At 48.5% G+C, this 22,388-nt stretch overlaps 1 protein-coding gene across 6 annotated transcripts in view; it reads left to right on the forward strand.

Moving 5' to 3' along the window:
* DAPK1 (death associated protein kinase 1) overlaps window positions 1–22,388 on the forward strand; it is a 179,047-nt gene that overhangs the window by 84,153 nt on the left and 72,506 nt on the right. For all 6 annotated transcript variants that reach the window (XM_028508241.2, XM_028508222.2, XM_028508230.2 and 3 more), the window contains exon 3: window positions 12,135–12,356. In XM_028508241.2, the coding sequence (XP_028364042.1) occupies window positions 12,135–12,356 (222 nt within the window). The remainder of the gene's footprint in view (window positions 1–12,134; window positions 12,357–22,388) is intronic.

A 22,388-nucleotide genomic window follows, 5' to 3' on the forward strand; every position in this document is an offset into this window, starting at 1 on the left:
ATTCATAGCCAGGGTGACAGATCTGTAGACATCATGGGAAAGGGCTTGGCCAAGAGCACTGCGAAAAGGATTCCTCCCAGCTGGGCTGGCAGCCAGATAACCACAAGCTGTCCCGCTGAGACCTGGGCCTGTGACTCTTGGAACCACAGAGAAGAAAAACCCAGAGGAAGCTGCTACCCCCTGTTGGATTCAGTCTCCAGAGCCAGACAGGCCCATGTACAGCATCTCCAATGCACATTGGCCATGGGTGCACTAAAAGCCAAGTAGCACCGAGCATATTTGCATTTCTTCAAGTCACTCAAGTCCGAACTCTTCACCAATACAGACCTGACTTCTTCGGAGCTAATTCTTCCAAAGACAAAGCATGACAGAGGGCCCCAAACCTGCCCATGGAAACACACAGGCAAATAGTATTTCTACCTAGGCTGGGAGGGAAGACGTGAAAATACTCATACATCTCTATGCCGTGGCTGTCATGCTCCAGAACTGAGCAGAGGACATATTGGGGAGGATTGCCCCACAGCTCCTGTGAACTTCCTTAACCTGTAGAATCCAGTGTATTATCTACACAATCGCATCCAGTGCCCATCAGACTGCCCAATTTCTCTCCTTCCTCCTTACCTTCAGCTTGAATCTTAGCATCTTGAATGGATCTTTTTTTGCGGGGGAAGGGGGCCTGGAATAAGGAACTTCACCTCAGCTCCTTGTCTGTCTTCTCTTTCACCATGAAGTTATATGAACCTCCTGGTCCCTTTTTCAGCTTTTTCCCCCTGAGACCAGCTTGCTGAGTTGAATACAGATTGTGCCTTATGGCCCAGTTAACTTTAGCCCAACAGCTGAAAGGCGATTGCATGACAAAGTCTGGATGATCGAATAATAGGACTGGCCCAAAAGACAGCACGCTGAAGTCGGAATGATCAGGCGCGGGACTGACCCTTCTGAGACTCAGTGGCAACTGGAGGGACCCCCTGCCGCTTGAGCATGGTCTTGGGGCAAGAAGCCCTGACCGCCCCCCGCAGTCATCTGATATGATCACCATTGATTAAATGGGAAGGCTGATCCCTGCGTGACACCCTTTCTGTATGAGGTCACTTCATTCTTCATAATACTGGACTCCCAGGGGAGTCCTGATTCTGACGCGAGGCTTGTATATTCAGAGAAAATATGTGGAGCGTTGTCTGTTTTACTTGTCTGGTCCCTTGGAGGTCCTGTTTAGACGGCATCAAATGACACTTTTCCAAGACTTGTTTTCATCTTTCCTTTTCCCTTAGCTTTAGAAACAAAAACAAACCGTTATTAAGCACCAAGCCTGTGTTCCGTGTCCAGCCCAGAGTTAGGCTCCGCCCCCTCACTCTACACACCTCCACGTTGCGCCCTCTTCGCTGGTGAATGGCGCTGTCTCGTTGATTCCTGCCAGTCGTAAACTCCTGAAGACACAGTCCAGATCTGAATCAGGCGAGGCCCGGTATGGCGAGGAGTGATGGAAGCTGGAGGATCTGCACCCAGAACAAGATGGCAGTGTTGTCTCCAGGCTCCTGCAAATCGAGTGCCTGGGAGGCCTGTCGGGATGCACTCGGGCTCCTTCCGTCCCCACCTCACTCTCCTCGGGGTGGGTCACACGGTCCAAGGTGGCAGCGGGGGCCTGAGGGCTCAAGACTTCACCTGTAAATCCACCAGCACGTTTCACTACACTCTGCCTCAGAGCTTCCGGTCTCTCCACCCACTCTGCCTGCTCTCAGGACCAGTGAAGATAACCGAACACAACTGACTCTCTAAAGGGAAAAAGAAACTTCAAAATTCCCTGCTGGTCTCAAGTGGTACCAGGCTCCCAACAGGGCTGAAACCGTGGTGCATTCTCCTGTCTCCTCTTCTCCTTGACCAGCAGCCAGGAAGGGGGGGGGGGGGGGGGGGGGGAGTGGCTTCCTCTCCCAGGCCTGACTTAGTTAGTCCCTATCCTTCTAAATAGGCCTCATGGGCATCTCCCACCAAGCTCTGGGCTCAGCTCCACCCAGGCCCTAGGAAATAACCTCAAAATGCAACTCTGTGCTGAGAATGAAAAGGAAACACTACAGGGAGAGCCCAGTCTGGGCTTAGAAACCAGCCATAATGGGAGAGAGGACCAAAGCAAACTTGCCTGAGAAAACTGGATTTCAAAATGCCTCATGACAAAAAAAAAAAATTACGTTGAACAACCCCAAACCCTCTGAAACACTGAATGCTATAGCCTTTCTTAGAGAGGGCAGGGCCTGCTGAGTCCCGCATACAGAGAGCTGTTGTGACTCTGGTGACCCCTTTTTCCCTAGCCTTGCTTGGCCATGAAACCCATTCTCACTGTAGCACATCTTTATATGGGATGTGCTGCTCCAGTGGTATCTCGGGCATCCCCTCTAAAGAGGGCCCATGGAGACGGGAGGCATGAACAAAGGTGCTCACAGCTGTCTTTCTGATTTCTTATTTCCGAGTCCTCGCCTGCCCTCCTTTGCCAATTTCTTAATTATAATGAGGCTGCTGCAGGCACCTGACGCTGTGTATTTGGTTTCTTTGACCCACTGGCAGCACTACACTGGTCCGGAAATTCAGACCATCGCCTGCTCTTGCTCTGGGTCCCGGGTTTTGCCCTCTTCTGCTTGGCAGACTTCTCTGTGTGGTCCTGACCTCCCGGAAGGGTGCTCTCCCCATGGGTTCCGCCTCTGTGCCCCGCACTCCTCTGCCAGGCGTGTTACTCCAAACTGCCCGTAGCCAGCACTTCCCATTCTGCATCTCACTCCTGAGTCACATGTGTTGCTCGGTTCCCTGGGGGCCTGCTGCTGTTTATCCCCTTTCCCTGTCGGCACCCTGGCAACCCCCGCTGCTTTTCTCGCTGGTGGGGGCACTCTTGTTCTCCAGACCATTACCATTTTGATGGAGCCCTGGTAGCAAGTCAGATTAATTTTTGGAGTGTTTAAAATAATAATAATAATAATAATAAATCACCAGCTTTGGGGGGGTTGTTTGTTTGTTTGTTTGTTTGTTTTTATAAAAAGTGGGTTGCCTTCCTGGCACACATAGTTTCTCAAAGGCCAGAAAAAGAAAAGCTTCTAATTTGGGCTGCACCACGGGAACACTCCAAGGGAACTGAACTTGGTGCTGAAATACCCAGTTCCCATCCGGAGTTAGCCTTCACTGTCAGTGGAAATCTGTGCAGCTGGTGGGTTAGGATGGAAGGAGAAGTTCCCACCGAACAAGGACAAGCACTTGGTCTTCACAAGCGTCCTGTAAAGGTGTCACTGTGGGAATGTGACTGGCATTCGGACCATTCAGAGTCAAGATTAGGCAGCGGTATGTTGACTGGGCCCTGTGGGAGCTGTTGGTTTCTGTGTGGTTTGCGGAGGGGAGGGGCCTGCTTCCGCATGGAGGTGGCGAGGGGTGAACCAGAGATGAGCAAGCTCCACCAGAATTCTGTTAAGACGTTTCAGTGAGAGTCTTTGGGGTTTATTGTTGTTGATTTTTGGTCTTGGCACGAGGTCCCTCCTGAATGATGCAGCGCATTCCTGGAAAGATGGGGGCCTGCTGCCAAGCTGAGGCATGAAGAACCTGGAAAGTGAGCCCACACGCGCTGATGTAATGAGAGGGCTTGTTGGTGTGAGCCCAGCGTGGGGACCTGCGTTCAAGATGCCCAGGGCACCCTCGCTCCTTCCCGTGCTCTCCCCATAGGCCGATCCATGCATTGGTCACCTACTGGCCCCTCAGCCCCTGTGTCGAATCCTTCCTCCGTACAGTTTCCTGGGTCCTCCGTTAAATCCACCCTCCAAAATATTTCAGGGGCTGTTCCTCCCATCCATTGCTGTGTAATAGACGACCCCAAAACATAGTAGCTTCAAACAACTACTTATGGTCTCTTGCTCTTCTGTGGATTGCCTGGGTGTTCTCACCCAGGTGTCTCACGTGGTTGCACTAAGACATTAGCTGGGACTGGAGCCATCTGAGTACTTCGCAGGCCAGACATCCAGGATGGTCAGTCACCTGGCCAGTTTTTTAAAGTTGGTTTCAACTCAGCAGGAGCTGTTGGCGGAGGCACCTCCATGCGGTCTCCGCAGAGCCTCTCCCAGCATGGTGGCTGGGCTCCAAGAGGGAGCTCCCATGTTCCGAGAAGCCCAGACAAAACCCCAGAATCACTTCTGTCACATTCTATTGGTCAAGCAAGGCTCAGATTCCAGGGGACCAGGTTGAGGGTCCACCTCATGATGGGAGAGGCAAGGACACCCTGCAGGAGAGCATGTGAGATGGAAGATATAGCCAAGACCATCTTTGCACGCTGCCGCCGGCTTCACCTTCCCACAGGCTAAAACTTCAGCATCCGAGCAAAGTCACAAGGAAGGTCCTTGGGGGACAAATCAAACAGGTCTCCATCCAAAATGAAAATAGCTTTGTTAGTCCTAATAGGAGAAAAATAGAGACTTAACACATAGATTTCAAAGTTGTTGGGTAGAAAATGCCAAGAAGAAATTGGTGCTGCTTTTCAGCCGCTGAAACATTACCTTCTGTGCTCCTTTGAGAAGCACGAAGCTGAGGCAGCTTGCCGATTTTCATCCTTTCCATGTGCTCGACGTGCTCCGAGAACCCAGCTTCCACGCATGTGCAGGGCCTCCTTTCGTGTTGTCACTGCCCTTGCACGGATGGGGAAACAGAGGCTCTAAGAGTCCCTGCTTTCCCGTGTTGTTGGCAGAGTTGGGGGTGGCCTTGCTTCGTTCTGGGCAGGACGCTGATTGTGGAGCTGGCCTCAGTCTCCCCCACCAGCCCTCTCATCTCGGAAATACTAGGCAGGCTTTTCTGTGCTCCCTGCCCCATCTCGTCTGTGCCCCCTTGCAGAACTCGCCCCTCCTCACATACCTTCTTCATCTTTGGTTCACATCCATCCTTCAAGACACAGCTCGGCTCTCCTGACCTCATTCTCCCCCTGAGTGGCCCAGAGTGGGCAAGTCTTCTTTATGGCCCCTCCCACATTATGGTGTCACATGCTTGTGTCTCTCATTAATCTGTAAACTCTTCAGGGTCTTTCCCTCTGCTACAGATGTGAATTATTAGCAAATGTTAACTCGGCCTTGACAACTCATTTCTGTCACCTCGCCTCTTATTTAGGACCCATAATTCCAGTATTCTAGCAGGATCCACACTGCTACCACTCTCTCAACAGAGCTCTTGAAGAAAAATAGTTGGCTCTTAAGGCAGCACTGAAATTGTGCCAGTGGGTTTGATATATGAGGTCTGTCTAGAAAAAGTCCAGCCAGTGTGGATGGAACAGGAATGGTTTGCGTGACACAAATGCAACCTGGCAGCCAAGCAGGGTAGACTGGAACGCACATGCATGAACAATGACGACTTCACAGGACTAGTCAGTGGGGGTGGTAGATGCCCTTGAGTGAGCGTGTGTACTGTGTGGCTGTCACATTCAAAATGACTGAGTAGAGCAATAAATCCACATCAGATTTTGCGCTAAGCATGAACATTCCTCCACAGAAGCTATTCAGATGATTCAGAAGCCTGCAGCTGTGGGCAACTGGTGATTGTCAGCTTCATCACGACAACACTCCCTCTCATGCATCACATTTCATGCAGAGTTTTTTGATGAAACATCAAGTCACCCAGGTGACTCAGTGCTCCCACAGCTCAGATTTGGTGCCCTGCAACTTCTGGCTTTTCCCCAGACTAAAATCACTTTTGAAAGGAAAGAGATTTCAGACCATCAGTGAGATTCAAGACAGTATAATGGGGTAGCTGATGGCAAATGGAACTGTGTGAGGTTCCAAGGTACCTACTTTGAAGGGGACTGAGGCATCCTTGTCCTATGTACAATGTTTCTTGTATCTTGTATCGTCGTCAATAAAGGTCTCTTTTTTATAGTACATGGCTGGATACTTTCTAGACAGATCTCATATGAATTCAAAAGTAAAAATTATTGTGTTAATAAATAATTTTTTAGCTGTCACATGTGCTAGGTAGATACATACTTAAAATCAAAGAAAAAATTATATGCTGTCGTAGTCACTTTTTTTGAATCTGTACTCCCTGGATGGGAACTTGTTCCAGGGTGGTGTCAGATCAAGGTCAGCCATGAAAATGTTGGAGCCGAAGTTAGGCACCAACCAGTAAAGGAGAAGAAATAGTCCTTTCCAGCCAACTTGCTCTTCCTGCATTCTGAATGCAGTATCTTTGACATGGCTTGTCCACCCCGTCTTCCCCAAAGTGAGAGCAGAGCTCCCAAGAAGTGGATCTGAAAATGATACTGAATGGGTGGAACAAAGTTGGACAGGTTTGTTTTTACTGCATTGTGAAATACATAGGACCTGCGAAAATGTGGATGCTTCCCTCACATCCTGCTTGTTAGCTTTGTGCGCTGACCTTCAAATTCCTCTGTGGTTCTTTGTAATTGTCAGTGTCTGTACTTCCTAACACAGCCATAAACGTGGTTTACTTTTTATTGCAGAGCATCTTCGAGGCTACTAAAGCAATGGCTTTCGTTAATTTAAACACTTGGTGAGCTTTCAGTGGGGAGGAGGCAGCTATATTGCCCAAACTATCTAACCACAATCCCCATCTCTTTGCCTTTCCTAAAGAAAGCTCTTCGGTACAGTGATGCACTGCAGCCTCAGGGGGTGAGAGCGGGGTGGTTTGTATCTCAAACAAAGTGGACAGCATAGCAGTCTGGCTCAGTGAATAGAGCTTGGGAGCAAATACTTGTTTGGGGTCATTCCTCAGTTATGCAAACTTACCTGCTAACTGATTTAGGGCACTTTTTAAAACATCTCCCTGAGGCTTGGTTTTTTCATTGACAGAAGAAATGACCATGAATCTTACAGAGCTGTGATAATTCATAAGTTAACATGTGTAAAGAGCCTTGCATAGAATCCTGGCTAGAGTTCACTGAGTGACTAGAAGTATACTAATTAAATTAGATATATTAGTAAGGCAGACAAAGAAATTACATGGCTGGTGGTTGTTTAGGAAGGCTTTCTCCCTTGGTCTAAAATTTTTATATTTATAATACATTTTACAATTATGATTGAGTTAATATTTTTAGTATAAAAATGTTTAAAGCAGGGGTATGTCTCATTGTCTTTATATTTACCTGACCACAAGTAGTTAGTAAACGTTTATTACAATTAACTGAAAGCTTTTATGTCCAAATGGATTTGGCTGTCTGTACCTAGTGCAACAAACTGTTCTCTTGGTTATTAGATGATAGAGAGTTAGTGCATTTTTTAAATAACCACATACAACTGATTCTCATTATTCGGCGTAGTCAAATTCTGTAAATTCCCCACAAACACGGACTTAGCAAATACTGAGCCATTGGTCCGGGAGAAAATGCAGGATTCAGTTCCCACGGGCCTCTGATCACAGCCTTTTCGACAACAGATCTGTGCATAACCCTGCTTTATGCGTTTCTGTCTAAGGGCGCCTTATTTAATGTATACTGTTAATTCATTAGCATTGAACTCACAGCCCACAGCGCTACAGGTCACACCCAAATGAAGCTCACCTAACACACAAACAGTAGTTTCTCTGTGAGACGCATCACAACCTCTGTACTTAGGAACACTGGACAGTCCTGTAGCACTGTGCTTGGGGGCAGTTATAAATATAAATTGCACAAAGTGCAAAAAAAAGGTGGCCCCGAGCAGACCACCAAAAAGACACTTGTTTACAGTACGACAGCTGGAACAAGAAGGCAGAGTGTTGCCTCAATCAACGTCATCGGGCACCTCAAATCTGCAACTGACTGTGAATGCACTCCAAGTATTGACTGTAAGGTTTACAAGTAAATTTTAGCGAGTAGGTGAATTCCCAAATGTGGATCCTGCAAAAGACGAGGATCACCTGCACCCTTGTTTTGTCAATTAAATGTCCTAGTATACAGTGAGTTTCTATTTTCTAGTAAGGAAGCTACATCCCCCAACCACTGAACCATTGCTGCAGCTGGGTGCCAATCACTGAGGAGCCTCAAGTCTTTGTAACAAGAGAGTGGGGCTGGGATGACAGGCAGTCGTCCCCAAGTGAGCTGCCTAGGTGGCCTTGCTTCTCTGTGTGCATTTACTTGTCCCTGCTCACAGCTCGCCCTAGAAGCCGTGTCAGGGTGTTACTCTGGGAACTCAGGATTTAGGAGCCCTCGCCAAAAAAAAAATGAACAAGTTGTTCTTTTTCAGCTGTCAGTGGTCGGGGTGGGGGGGAGGGGGTTGGGCCAGCTGCCCAGGAAGGAAAGGAAGGGGGCAGCAATTAACCACCAGGCCAACCCAAATTAGGCCTCGCAGAGAAAATTACTGTTCTCGGAGCGGAGTTTCTCCTCCAAGGTCCCTGTCCTCAGCTTGCCGGCTGCCTCTGGAGACTGCACTGTGAACATTCCCTGCACAGGTTACCGAGTGCACAGCAAGGCCCCCGTGGGCCACATGTGGGTATCCTGCCTGCCCTTGGGCTGACAGCGACAGAGTTCCCAGGTGAGAGCCAGGAGGCTCCAGCTGCAGTGAGTGGCAGACCGCCCCAGCATGCCCTCTGAATGGGGCTGGGGAGAGGGAGGGGGCGGTTGATGGGTTTGAAGATGGGAGCCAGCAGCCAACTGCAGCAATAGTTTTACGCACTTCAACTGTGTAGCTTTCTTTGTTTTTCCTTTTAGGGTTCTTTTCCCCAGGCAGTCAGGAGGTGATATTTGGGAGGTTATACTGCAACACTTGGGGATTTAAGCAACCATGAGCTAATGACAGTAACTCCAGTTGTCAAAGATTCATCAAAGTTCACAGTTACTGAAGACCACGGCCAGGCCCTGTTCTAACCACTTCACGCATCCTCGCTCATTTAAACCTTTCCCTTCCCCTCTGGCTGCCCTCCCAGGCCGGCACTGTGATTACACCTACTGTGCAGATAAGGAAACTGAGGCACTAAGCATTAAACAGCAAGCCCACAGTCACGTGGCTAGTAGGACCCAAGGCTCCAACACAGGCAGTCTGTCCCCCAGCCCTACAGGTATTGAATGACAGTGAAGCACCTTCAACCTAACACCTGGTTTTAGGATTGAAGGGCAGCACCTGCACGAGCTCCCGAGCTCCCGAAGGAGCTCCACACCCCGTGCCTCTGGGGACAGAAAGATGCCTCTGGCAGCCCTCGGTCCACAAGGAATTAGTATTGGGAGGGGCGGAACTGGCCAGGAAACAGAAAACAGCAAGTGCCACAGAAGGGTCTGAGGTGCTCTGTGGGGCTGGGTGTGGGACCGACTGCTGGCTGGAGCCAGGAGGTAGGGCGGGTTGTGGGGGAGTCAGAGATGAATGCGAAAGGTGTCATTGAAGAGATGGCATGGGGATGGGCCCAGAAAGTGTCCCTCATAATCATTCCAAACCCCCTTGAACCCTCTGCAGCCAAGGTTAGCCTGGGCAAGGGCTTGTAGTTATGCAGCCTTAGACTCCCATTTCTCCTGGGTGGGGGCCTTTCCCACCTGCTGGCCCCTTAGACCCTCTTCTCTTGCCAGTTCCTACCTCATGGGAACGCCAGAGTGTGAGAAATTGGCCTTCCAGATGTTTCACTGTGAACCTGGACTTCATGGTGAGCTTCGACCTGTGCACCCACCCCTGGCCTCAACCTCCACACACACGTTTGGAACTCGCTCTAACCCAGCCCTGAGGGTGGTAGGGCTTCCTGCCCCCGTCTTTCCGTGAGTAAAAGGGGGAAACAGCCAACGATGAAACATTTAGTGATGAAAACACACTCAGATAGTCTTTAAATTTAGGCTTACATTTAAATTCTTTGTGGTTCGCCTGCAGACTCTTCCCCTTTTTCTTGACGCTTTGGTTCAGTTGTTTTAAGCAACATGATTCCAACCACAGAGTCTGCCTTGACACTTTACAGTGCCTGAGACAAGCCGCTGTGGCTGTGACCTGTGAGAGGCATCCTGGCCCAGCCCCTGGAAGCACGGTTGTGTGTGGTGTGAAGGTCCCGCGTGGCGCAGGGCCAGGGCCCCCTGCCTCCTCTCTGTCCTAGGGCCCCTAGAGAGCCCTCAGTGGGGACACGCCACTGTCTTTGTGGGGAGTGGGGCTGTGTTCCTCCTTTTCTCTATGGACCCCATCTCTGCTGCCCACTCCCTGACCCTCAACAGACAGCCCAATTCTTCCACTCCCCAGAGAAATTAGCAAATGGTTGTAATAAAGTCGTAATAGATCCTGTGGCTCTTTAAGGCCATGAGTTTACAGGCAATCTGTGCTAGCATTCCAGTATGATTTATACTTCAACTTCTCTGCTACCCTGCGGCAGGGGGAAAGAGGGTATTAACAACCTGTCATGCAAAAAATTTGACACTGCTATAAAAATAATCCTTCACCATGTTTTTTTCTTCACTGGCCTCCTGCTGTTAAAGTAAATGAGTAACATTTTAAAGTATCCATTCTTTAGCATCAAAATACTACCCTTAATTTGATTTTTCTCTTCCTGCTTTTGTCTGCATGTGAGTAGAATAAAACTAGCTAAAAATAATGGTGATAATGCTCCGCATAGCAGTTCTCCAGCAGGTGCCAAGAAAGGTACAGATCCTGTGAAAACGGGCGGACCAGCCCTGCCTGGGGCACGAGGGAGGACACACGGGGCGATGCGGGCAGCTTCTTTCTGTTGTGTTTCCCTTACGTTCAGAGTAGCCAACTTACCTCTCAATACCGCACCCACTGTGTACTCATATTCACCTTTCATTTTGTGTCAAGTTACTATATTATATTCCTTTATATATGCATAGGAGACTCTGGTTATTTGTTGCGGCATAGGATGGAGAGGATGCTTTTCTCCGCAACAGACAGAAAATGCAAATCAAACTGAAAAATCCAAAGGCAGTTGGCTTCAGGCTAGGGTTGGTCCAACCACTCCACAGTGCCACCACGGGCAGGCCTCATGTTTTTCCTTCTGCTGGCTCCGTCTCTGCAGTGGTGACTGGCCTTAAACCAAGAGTGGCTCCCCACATGGCCCCAAGGTGTCTGGCAGCAGTTTTAGGGGATCAAAGAATCTCAGAAAAAGGATTTGTCTGAACATTCTCTGGAAGGTCTTACTCGGGTCATGTGCCTATTACTGGAGCCAGGAAGATACGGTACACTGATTGGCCTAGCCTAGGTAGCATGATCCATTATCTATAGTTGTAGGTAGAGTCAGTTTTGGAAAGGGAAGGGGAGGGCGGGTGGTGATGCTACAAAAGCAGCTGGCAGATGTCTAGTACATAGGGCTTCTCAGTTCCCAAAGAGCAGAAAAAATATATAGGGTTTTTTTTGTTTGGGGTGTTTCAATTGATAAATATTGGTGCTAGAAATATGTTATCAGAATCAGGGCTCTCTATACTTTTCTACCAATTCCTTGGTCTCCATCTCATTTTCCTAAACACAGAAGAAAAGAGTTTGTTGGGAGCGAGGTCTGATCTGGGAGCTCCTTCGTGCTGTCCCCAAATCTGAAACAGGAGGGAAGCAGGCCAGCACAGAGGTGCAGGCATTATCACCCATTTGACAAAACATAATTCAAGAAAATAAGTTTTATCCCTTGCAACAGTATTCAGAAAGAAACTGCATTAGAAAGAAAGAAGGAACTCCTACCTTTCGTGACAGCATGGATGGAACTAGAAAGTATTATGTGAAGTGAAATGAGCCAGGCAGTGAAAGACAAATACCATATGATTTCACCTATAGTAGGAACCTAACGAACAAATGAGCAAAATAGAACCAGAGGTACAGAAACAAGGAACAGACTAACGTCGACGGGGGCGGGGTAGGGGGTTGATAAGCAAGGGAAGAAGGGGAAGGGCCCAGTTAAAGAACAAGTGTCAATGGCACATGGACAACAGGGTGGGGACTGACTGTGGGGTAAAGGGGGGGCAGGGCAGGGGAGAACCATGGGGGAAAATTGGGACAATTGCAATAAAACAACAATAAAAAATAAAAATTGCAAAATGTTAAAAAAACTGCATTAATGAAACTGAAGTGTAATAAGAAGTATTCCTATTTACTGTGTTAATTGCCCATAATTTGGACTTTTCTAGGCACAATGCCATTGCTCCTCCTCCCTCTATGGCACATCCTTGCTCAAATCTTGTTTTTTTTAGTAAACATAAAAGAGTGTATAAATGACCTGTGCCCTTCTTTCTTCAGCGGGCAGTTTGCAGTGGTGAAGAAATGCCGCGAGAAAAGCACCGGTCTGCAGTATGCCGCCAAATTCATCAAGAAAAGGAGGACAAAATCCAGCCGCCGGGGCGTGAGCCGCGAGGACATCGAGCGGGAGGTCAGCATCCTGAAGGAGATCCAGCACCCCAACGTCATCACCCTGCACGAGGTGTACGAGAACAAGACGGACGTCATCCTGATTTTGGAACTGTGAGTGCTGTCTGCGAGGCTGGGGAGGGGCTGGGCGGGGCGGGGGCGGGGGGTGAGATGAAGGTGGGTTAGCGAAGAGGCCAGTCCCCGGTGCCTGGGCAGGAGCTGACTCTGCTTTGCCAAGTTCAAGAACTAAGATGTGTTGCCTGCCCAGAGGCCTCGCTGCAGTTGTCTGGAGTCATTTCAAAGACCACTCATGTGTTCCCGTCTGATTTGCAGGAGGGTCCCTCCACCTTAGAGTTCTTCTCTTATTTTGAGGTCATCTGTTTTCTGAGTTTTATGTTCAGCTTTTAAGCATATGTCCTTCTCTACTCCTTTCTCTGTTCTCTTTCTTCCTCTCTTCTCCTCTTGTCTCTCCCTCCTCCCGCATCTTACACACACACACACACACACACACACACCATTTTCAGCTGTTGAAACTGTCAGTGCTCATTATATGAGAGGCTAAATTGGACCAGAATCGTTCAGAGGTGATTATGAAACTTGTTTTTAAAGCGATTTGCTTGGTGTCTGAGGCACACCCTGCCCTTCGGATGTTATTGTGGGAAGCTGATGGTCGCGTGTTGTTCTGTGACGATCGCCCTGTCCCCTGCGGCTGTCTGAGTGCCCCGCTCTTTGTGAGCAGTCCAGCAGCACAGGCTGGCGGGAGAGGAGAGGAAGCTGTCCTGGAGTGACTGCCTGGGAATGTCTCTGGGCTGTTTGGAGGGAGGAGAGGCATCAGCGCCCTTGGGGCGGAGGCACGGAGGAAATCAGTGACAACACGGCCTGGGTGGTTCTCAGTGACAACAGGCCCCCCTCACTTCCTGAGAGCCTCTAGAATCCAGATGTTCTCCACCGGCCCACCAGCTCCCCTTGTCTGCACGTCACGGAGGGTCAGAGGTGATTTTTGAGATGAGAGGAGGTGGAAGTGAGGGAAGGTAACAGAGGGTCCCGCTGACCCCTTGACACTACATTTTGGGGATTCTGGGCACCCGCAGCTTCTTGTCTTATGGCCAGAGTTTGGGCGCATCGCTTTCTGTGTCTGCAACAACCTTCTCAACTATAAATTGGGGTTGATAGCACCCACCTCAAAAGGGTCTTGAGGAGATAAGAATTTAAAAATACCTAGTATGACATCTGGCTCGTGAATATGTTTAATTCACGAGCCAGATGTTTCATTTCTTTTTTTTAAAGATTTATTTATTTATTTATTTATTTATTTTTAGAGAGGGAAGGGAGGGAGAAAGAGAGAGAGAGAAACATCAATGTGCGGTTGCTGGGGGTCATGGTCTGCCACCCAGGCATGTACCCTGGCTGGGAATCGAACCTTCGATACTTTGGTTCGCAGCCTGCGCTCAGTCCACTGAGCTATGCCAGCCAGGGCCCCTTTCTTTATGTCTTTAAGCCAGGAAGTTCTCCCCCTCTGCACTGGTGACTTTGCAGGGGGCGGGGATAATTACTTCTTCAGGGGGCAATCCTATGCACTGGAGGATGTCTAGCAGCATCTCTGGTAGCGTTTTTCCCTCCAGTTCTGACAACAAAAACTGTCTCCGAACATTGCCACATGTCTCTTGAGGGCAAAATAGCCCCTCCTCCCCAACTGTGGCCTTAAAGTAAGAGCAAGACTTCAGGAGCACAGGGGATTTGGGGGCCTGCTCCAGGTACAGCAGAGAAAAGGGAGGAATCTGAGTGTAATCCACGCTGTGGCTTTATGTGGCCACTGGGGAACTGGACAGAACCAAGATGAAGATCAGGGTGAGTCCCTTACTATCTCTAAGCCTAGATTTCCTCGCTCCAGGCTGTTGGCAAAGAAGCATTGCAGGTCACAACCGTTCTGCCTTTTCAGAGAACTACTAGGTTGTGCCTCGTGACTCAAGACTGTCACCTACCCTCTTTCCATGCCAAACCGTGCGCACGATGCCCATGAGTCACTGCCCTCCGCGCTCCCACGTGCAGGTGTGCACCTGTGGACCGACTCTGTTCCAGGGATATTTTCCATTAGGTCCATTTGTCCTATACGTAAATTGGTGACATACAATTATCTTTCCAATTTGATTTTTTTAAAGATTTTATTTATTTATTTTTAGAGAAAGGGGAAAGGAGGGAGAAAGAGAGAGAAACATCAGTGTGTGGTTACCTCTCACATGCCCCCAACTGGGTACCTGGACTGCAACCCAGCCATGTGCCCTGACTGGGAATCGAACCATTGACCCTTTGGTTCTCAGTCCTTGACTCCCTTGTAGGGACCCCTGTATGGTCACTCCCACCCCCACCCCAGGCAACCACTGAGCTACTCTCCATCATTTGTCCTTTGGGAAATGTCACATAAGTCAATTTATACAGTATACAGTCTTTTGAGACTGGCTTTGCACTCTCAGCATAATGCTTTTGAGATTGGTACATGAGCTCTGTTTCACTGCATGATGTTCATGTATCCATTCACCCACTGAAGGGCATTTGGGTTGTTTCTTGTTGGGCGACCATTAATAAAGCAGCTGTACCCTGGCTAGTGTGGCTCAGTGGTGTGAGTGCCAGCCTGCTTCCCAGTCAGGACACAGGCCTGGGTTGTGAGCCAGGTCCCCAGTAGGGGGCATGTGAGAGGCAGCCACACATTGATGTTTCCCTCTCTTTCTTCCTCCCCTCCCTTTTGTCAAAAATTAAACAAAATAAAATCCTTAGAAAAAAATTAAAAAACAAAACTGCTATAAATAATCACATGGACTTGTGTGAACCCAAGTTTTCATTGCCTTGGGGTAAATCCCTGTGAGTGGGACTGCTGGGTTGTGTGGTGAGAGTGTGTGTATCCATGTAAGACACAGCCAAACTGTTCTCTAGAGTGGCTGCCCATTTCTCAGGCCTTCCAGCTAAGAATGAGCGTTCCAGTTCCTTCACCAGCACTCGGTATTATCAGTACTTGTTTTTTATTGTAACCGTTCTAGCAGGTGCATCCTGGCTCCCAGCATTACCTAGTTCGTTGTGTGGTGATCTTGAACGAAAGTTGAGCAGCTGTTAGAAGGGGCAGGAGAGGCCTTAGGTGATGGCCCCTTCCTTGCAGGAACATTATGTGCTCTCTTGAGGGTGGTTACACTTATTTCAAAGGTGTGTTAACCTAGGTGCATAAAAGCAATGAACAGGACTTGCTTAAGGTAAAGATAAACCTTTTACTAAAGAAATTATGTGTCTGCCATGACCAGTGTAGCTCAGTTGGTTGGGTATCATCCCGCAAAGTGAAAGGTCACCAGTTCAATTCCCAGTCAGGGCACATTCCTTAGCTGCAGGCCAATCCCTGGTCAGGGTGCATTCAAGAAGCAACCAATTGATGTTTCTCTCACAACTGATGTTTCTCTCCCTCCCTTCCTTTCTCTCTAAGAATAAATAAAGAAAAAAAATTTTTTAAAAAGAGAAGAAGTAGTTACAGATGTGGGACATGACTACCCACCATGACCTGCCTAATTAGGAACTTATTTTCGGATGGCCCTGTGATGTTTGTTTTTCACAGAACCCATTTCCACCCACAGTTCCAAGTTCTAAGGGCTTTAAGGGAAGATTTAGTCATCAGTGCATATTCTGTCTCCTCTTTTCTTTCTTAATAATGCCAGGATACAGTTGTGGTTAACGAGAGAATAAAATGTAGAATCACCCTATGACGTATAGTGGTCATTTGTCCAATCTGTTTTTCTGACTTACTGCCCCGGGATGAGCCTCATGGCAAGTGCAGCTTCCTGGTGCTCACGACTGCAGCTCGTGCCCTCCTTGGAGGCTTGTGCCCGTCCCCACCGCTCTCACCTCGGAACTCCAGGCCCACCCTCACCTCTGAGATAGAGACCCCAATTCACCCATCTGCTCACTTTTTCATGAACTGCCCCCCGCATCCCGGGGGAGGTACAGAAATGGTATTTTTCTGCCCTTTGTACAAAAACTATTTGGTGTCTGCCTTAAAGGCAGTCATCAAACCTAGTTCAGGATCCGCCCTTTCAAATCTGTGTAAGTCCTGACAAGTAGTTTGAAAGGACGACCACGCCCCCCTCTTGCTTCCCCGGGCAATAATGCCTTCACAGACATGAAGGAGGCCCACAGGATGGCTCACATCACGGCCTCAGGGCCTGCACCTCCCATTGTTCCTGATGTCATGCCGACACAAAACCGCTCCTCACCGCGTCCGAGCTCACCCACGCGTTGTCCCACAGCACGACGCTTCAAAACTTTGATCTTCGGTGCTGGAGTCATTTCATAACTGGCCCTGTTACCTGGTGAAAAGTGAAGCAAAACTCTCAGAACTCAAAACTTGGTTCCGAGTTTTGAGTTCTAATCAGAGACACTGGCTTCTGAAACTCCATTTCTTACCTTGCTGCCCAGAAACAACGAAGTATGTCAGGCTGTGGATAGTGAGGCATTTTTCCATCAAGCTTCCCTCTCTCTGGCGTGGTTTAGATCTAAATGTGTTGTGGAGCCATATAGGTGATGTGAATGAGCGAGGTTGCTCTGTGCAAAGACCCACTGCCAGGCAGGCAGCAGGGAATGGTGCGGACTGGGGCTACCTGGAGCCCTCAGGCCCCACTTCAAAGAGCCAACAACCCATTGATTGTTGCTGTGTGGAACTTTGGATTCATTGGTTGCCAGATCTTGCCGGGGTTTTTTTTCCCCAAGAAAACTCTGTAATCTAGGTTTTTAATATTGGAAATTAGTTCATGGTATTCATGGGCAGACAAAATAAAACCTATGTAAAGGGCATGTGTGGACCATACAGACCTCCAGATTCTAGCCTGCGAAAGGAATCTGTGTGTGTGTGTTTGTTTGTTTGTATATATAAGCAATAAGTATTAGTTGCTCACGAGTGTAGGAGAAGCAAAATGGGATGAATTCAGTCAGAGACAGCCCCAAAGAGCTAGTAATTATGCTAGAAGGGCAGGATATACACTGAGCATTCCAAAATGATTTTTCAGATGTGCAGTATGATTTCAGATAGTGGTTCTCAAACTTTCGAGTGCATTAGAATCACTTGAAAGGCTTGTTAAAATACACATTATCAATTGCCTACACTTTCAGTTTCTGATTCAGTGGGTCTAGGGTGGTGCCCACAAATTTGTATTTTAACCAAATTCCCAGCCAATGCTGCTGGTCTCCCCCACTCCTGCAAAAATGCTATATGGAAGTCCTAACTCCCTTTACCTCAAAATATGGCCTTATTTGGAAATAAGATTGTTGCAGAGGTAATTTGTTAAGATGAGGTCATCCTGGAGTCACGTGGCCCCTAATCCCGTCTGACTGCTGCTCTGTCGGAAGAAGGGAGGCCTTGTGAGGACAGACCCAGGAGAATGCCATTCAGAGATGGAAGCTTGGAGTGAGACTTCCTCTGAGCCCTTGGGAGGGACTAAGACCGCCAACACCTTGACTTTGGACTTCTGGCCTCTAGAACTACAAGAAAACAACTTTCTGTTGTTACAGCAGCCCTAGCAAACCAATACAGAAACACTAGTCGAATCTGAAATTCTGTAACCTAGTTTAAAATAAAATGCATAATCATGGCAGTTCCATCAGGCAACTGAGAAATGATGTGATGTGTGAATCTGGCTCCCTGCAGAAGGCCGGGCAGAGGAGGACTGGCGAGGGGTGGGTGGTTCTGCGTCTCCCCGAAGGCAGGAGTGGACGTCACCCCCACTCGGCCTGCTTGCTCCAGACAGCTCCAAACCACTCATCTGAAAGGTTACCCTGTTAAGATTTAAAGTAACAATCCTAGAATTGCCATGTAAGTTTTGGCACAGTGGATTGTTTCAAAGAAATCTAGGCATTTTGAGTTCTCCAGCCATAACATTTTTTTCTTTATTTGTTCTGCTTGGAATTTAAAGCAGATTAACCCTTTGTGGGTAGCATGCATGTATTCGCTCTCTGTCTCCAGGAAATTCAGTTTAATTAGTGAAATAGGCTGTGGTTGTAGCCAAGTACAAGGGCATGGAATGAATGAATAATGCATTCTGGTTGGGTTTTGTTTGTTTTGTTTTACCTAAAAAGTAAAAATTTTATTGTGGTAAAAAACGCAACATAAAATTGACCACCTTATTTATTTTTAAATGTCCAGGACAGTGGCGTTAGTTATAGGCACCTCGTGCGACAGATGTCCAGAACTTTTCCAACTTGCAAAACTGAAATCCTACACCTGAGGAACAACAGCTCCCCTTCTGAGCTCTCTTTTTGACTTTGAGTTAATAATTTGTGGAATTCAGTTTGTCCGTGGCAAACGACTGCTGAGTTGTAGTGCAACCTTTGTGCAGCGTTAGACCACTGTATGCACAATCGTGAAGTTGGCTCACTCTCTCGTGACCAAACCAAGGTGCAAACTAGTAAGAATGTGAGTTTTTCATTCTCTATCCACACAATAGATGTATGGGGATGAATTCACGCTGCACTGTCAGCACATCCAGAACTGCTAGAGTCTTTCAAGAGGCAAATGCAGTGATCGAAGGGATGGTTTATAAGTGACAGCGTTGAGCAAGCTGAATGCAGGCACAGGGACTTAAGTGATGCTGGTAAATGAGGGGAACCTGATGCCTGAGCCCCACCTCCACTGTCCTCTGCTCCTCTCCGGGTCCTCACAAGGCACCAAAGCATGCTCAGATTTCTTAAATGTTTTTTTTTTCTTGCTGCTACATTTGTTCTCTCCTCCCTGAGCCCCAGCCAGCTCTTTTGACTTTTTGAACTTTTGTTTTTATTCACAGAGGTAATTTCAAGAACTGTTCTGGGTTACACTTTTGGCATCTGGCCCCTCAGATAGCTACAATTCGTCAAGAACAGAGATCTGAAAGTGCATTTGGCAACAGTCTCAGCCTTTCACAACAGAACTAAACCACATAAAATAGGTGATTTTCCATCCAGGCATTCTCTTGAGAAACAGAACCCTCTATGTACGCCTTCCCCCACACTCCGAAGTTCTTGCCAGTTCGCTTGTCAAGTATTTCCTTAATGTTTATTGAATGGGCATTTTTGCTCCTTTAGGTGGATTATTTGATGTCCGATGATTTTAGAAAAATTGAGACAATGCACATCATCCAAGCAAACCACACGTGGTATCTGAGCTCATACCAGACTTTCCATTAATGACTTTTCATTATATAGTCATAATTTAATACTTGGCTTGATGTTCTCTGCACTGTATACATAGGTTATAAATAGAAAGTATTTTTGCTTGTTTCCAAGAAAGCTCTATAACCATTAAGGTTTGGTCAACTGGGGTAACATTACTGGCCACCAGCCCCCTCTCAGGGACCTCCATAGCTCTGGTCATGGCTATTCTTAGGCCCCTCCCCAGGGACCACAGACTCTGCCATGTGACTCTGTGGGGTAGTCGAAATCCCTAAGACCTGTTCACACTTCCTCTTGGAAACTCTCGGCCACGTCACAAATCTTCTCCTTCTTCCTGTCTTGGCCAACCACTCCTCTAACCAGTGCTTTGAGAAGAGGTCTCAGGAGGGAACTCTGTGGAACTGTGGCTTCAACGGACCCCTACAACATCCCGGCTTCCCCTCTTGCTTTGCTCCTCTCCTTGCTGGCCCCAGGCTCTTCTCTGCGTGGTGGAGGCTGTGCCAGTCACAGGCTGCCTGCCCCACTCGGCTGCCCCTCCACACCCAGAGCCAGGTCCCTCCCAGGCTGAGCACTGCTGGTTTGGTGGCCCAGGCTTAGCCCACACCTCCATGCTGGCCACACAGTCCCACATCTAGGCACTGCTGCCTTCAGAATTCTGGAGTTGAGGTCGGCTTTGGATACAGGAAGCTAGGGAGACTTCACCCCCAGCTAGTGCTCCAGAAAGGAGACCAGAACGAAGGTCATGGGTAGGAGGATTCCCTCACCAGGCCAGTGTCCAGGGCAGGTCAATAACAATCTCTCCCGACCGTCCTTGAGCCCCTCAAAGCCCCCCTTCTGCCTCGTGTCACCACTGCAAAACGTTGTTGAAAAAGCAAATGGAAATACCTCCAAAAACCAACCTTCTATTGCTTTTTTTGTGTTAATTTGTATTTCCAAATACCTGAGCATTACCTCACCATCTTAGTTTTAACCACCTTTTCCAAATGTGTAAGGTATTTTCCATGTGACCACAGTTACTACCATGCCGCCGAGGAACCTCAGGCTCTAGGGGGACAGCACTAGGTCTGTGCTTGTGCCGTCCTGAAGTGTGAGTTTCTTCCCGGGCTCTACACGAATGCAGCTCCTAGGCACGGCTACGGTGCAGCGTTAGTGCTGCTGTCGTAATGAAATCAGGTATAAGTGAGACGTCGGCTAAGGGACCTGGTCTTCCCCAGGTGACAGAGGGTCAGTAACTTCTTTCCCCGATATTGTGATAGGGAAATCCAAGTAGACTTGGTCGTTTCAGAAACATAGGGTGGAACGTTCACTTCTTGTCAGGCACTTCAGTTCCGTGTGAGTTTCGCAGACGGCCTGGAATGAAAGGATGTAGGTAAAGGACAGGACAGCCTTTCCTTGGTGAGGAAAGGGGAGCTGCACTTCATTTAGCTCTTGGGCCGGCACTGCCGGGCCCCTCCCTTACATCGGCTCATTCAGTCCTTGGGCGCAGCAGTGTGGATCCAGAAGGCTCTGCCCACCCCATCCTTCTGCAAGGGTCGGGGATTCTAGTTCTCAGACGGTAGCTTTTTGGAGAGGGAATTTTGTTGTTGTTGTTTGAATCCTAAAATTCTGCTGAGCCCATATTCTAAGTTGTCAACTTTTCGGGGGGGACAGGAGGCATGAGTTTATAAACAAAAAAGACCACCTTGGGGTAGGGAGGGCGTTCCTAGCCTGCCCCACTCACTCCCCTCCTCACCTAGGGCTGCCAGCCACCTTGACCTCCGCCTCCTGGGGCAGGGCTTCTCATGTTCCCATGGTTCTGGAGCTGCGTTTGTCCTCCTCAGTTTCCAGGAAGCAACCCAGTAGCTTTTGAAAGGCAAGCTGAACTTCGAGGTCCTTTCTGATTCTCTCTCCAGAGCTGCTTCTTCAGCAGCCATGTTGTTCTTGCTCCTTATTTCTTAGCATTTCCATAAAGCTAGGAGGTGGCCGAGAATGCCCGAGTGTCCTGTGGGAATGGAGTCCAGGATGGCTTGGTGAGGGCTCTGGTTACAGCTGCATGTGCATATTTGCCCCCTTAACATGCTTCTTTGAGGGCAAGACTGTGTCCTACTTTGGCACCCACAGCACTTCAGACTGTGCTCGGCCCAGTGAATGTGTGGACAGTCCAGACAGAGCGAGAAGAACAAGGCAGTGTGATGGAAGTGTCTCATGTGGCTCAAGAGCCAGTGAGTTCTTTGCGATGAGCTGATGTGCCTCCCAGGGCTTTAGACAGCAACTCTTGACTAAGTGTCCTAGAGGGTAATGAATGAAACCCTGAACGCTGGAGTAAGAAAACAAGTGGCAGCATCCTAGGACTAGTGATAGCAAGGCGCTGCCACCACCCTTAGACCTGTACGGTAGGAAGGGGAGTGGCTTGGGGAACCTGGAAAGGGTAACTTCATGGAGAGAACCGCCTGACCTGGGCTGAGCCCTCAGTAGGGGGACTTGGCCAACTTGACAGCAAGGAGGTGGGACTGACCTCAGTCTCCTTCCTTGCTGGTGCCGCCTGTTGGCCAGACCAAGCTAGAAGCCAATTGACGAGGGAACTTATTTATTCAGTCTCTATGGGCAGCCTCCCTGGACCCAGAACGGGATGGAGAAGGGTGGGGCATGGATCTGGAGAGGCAAATGGAATACCTCATCCTGACCCATGTGGCTCAGTTGGTTAGGCATGGCCCCGAAAAGTGAAAGATTGCCAGTTCAGTTCCCAGTCAGGGGTCAGGGCATGTGTGGGTTCAGTCCCCAGAGGCAACCAGTCAATATTTCCTTCCCTCTCTTTCTTGCTTTCTTCCCCCTCTCTAAAAATAAATAATTTTTTAAAAAAATACCTCTAGTCCCCTGTCCTTTTGACATTCAACCCAGACGCTGTGGCTACGTAGTTGCAATCCCAACGTCCTGGTGCCCCGCAATGAACTCTTTCCGGGACTGAAGAACACAGTTTGTTACTAGATGGTTAGGATC

Source organism: Phyllostomus discolor, chromosome 3 (assembly GCF_004126475.2).
Source record: "Phyllostomus discolor isolate MPI-MPIP mPhyDis1 chromosome 3, mPhyDis1.pri.v3, whole genome shotgun sequence".
NCBI classification, from domain to species: domain Eukaryota; kingdom Metazoa; phylum Chordata; class Mammalia; order Chiroptera; family Phyllostomidae; genus Phyllostomus; species Phyllostomus discolor.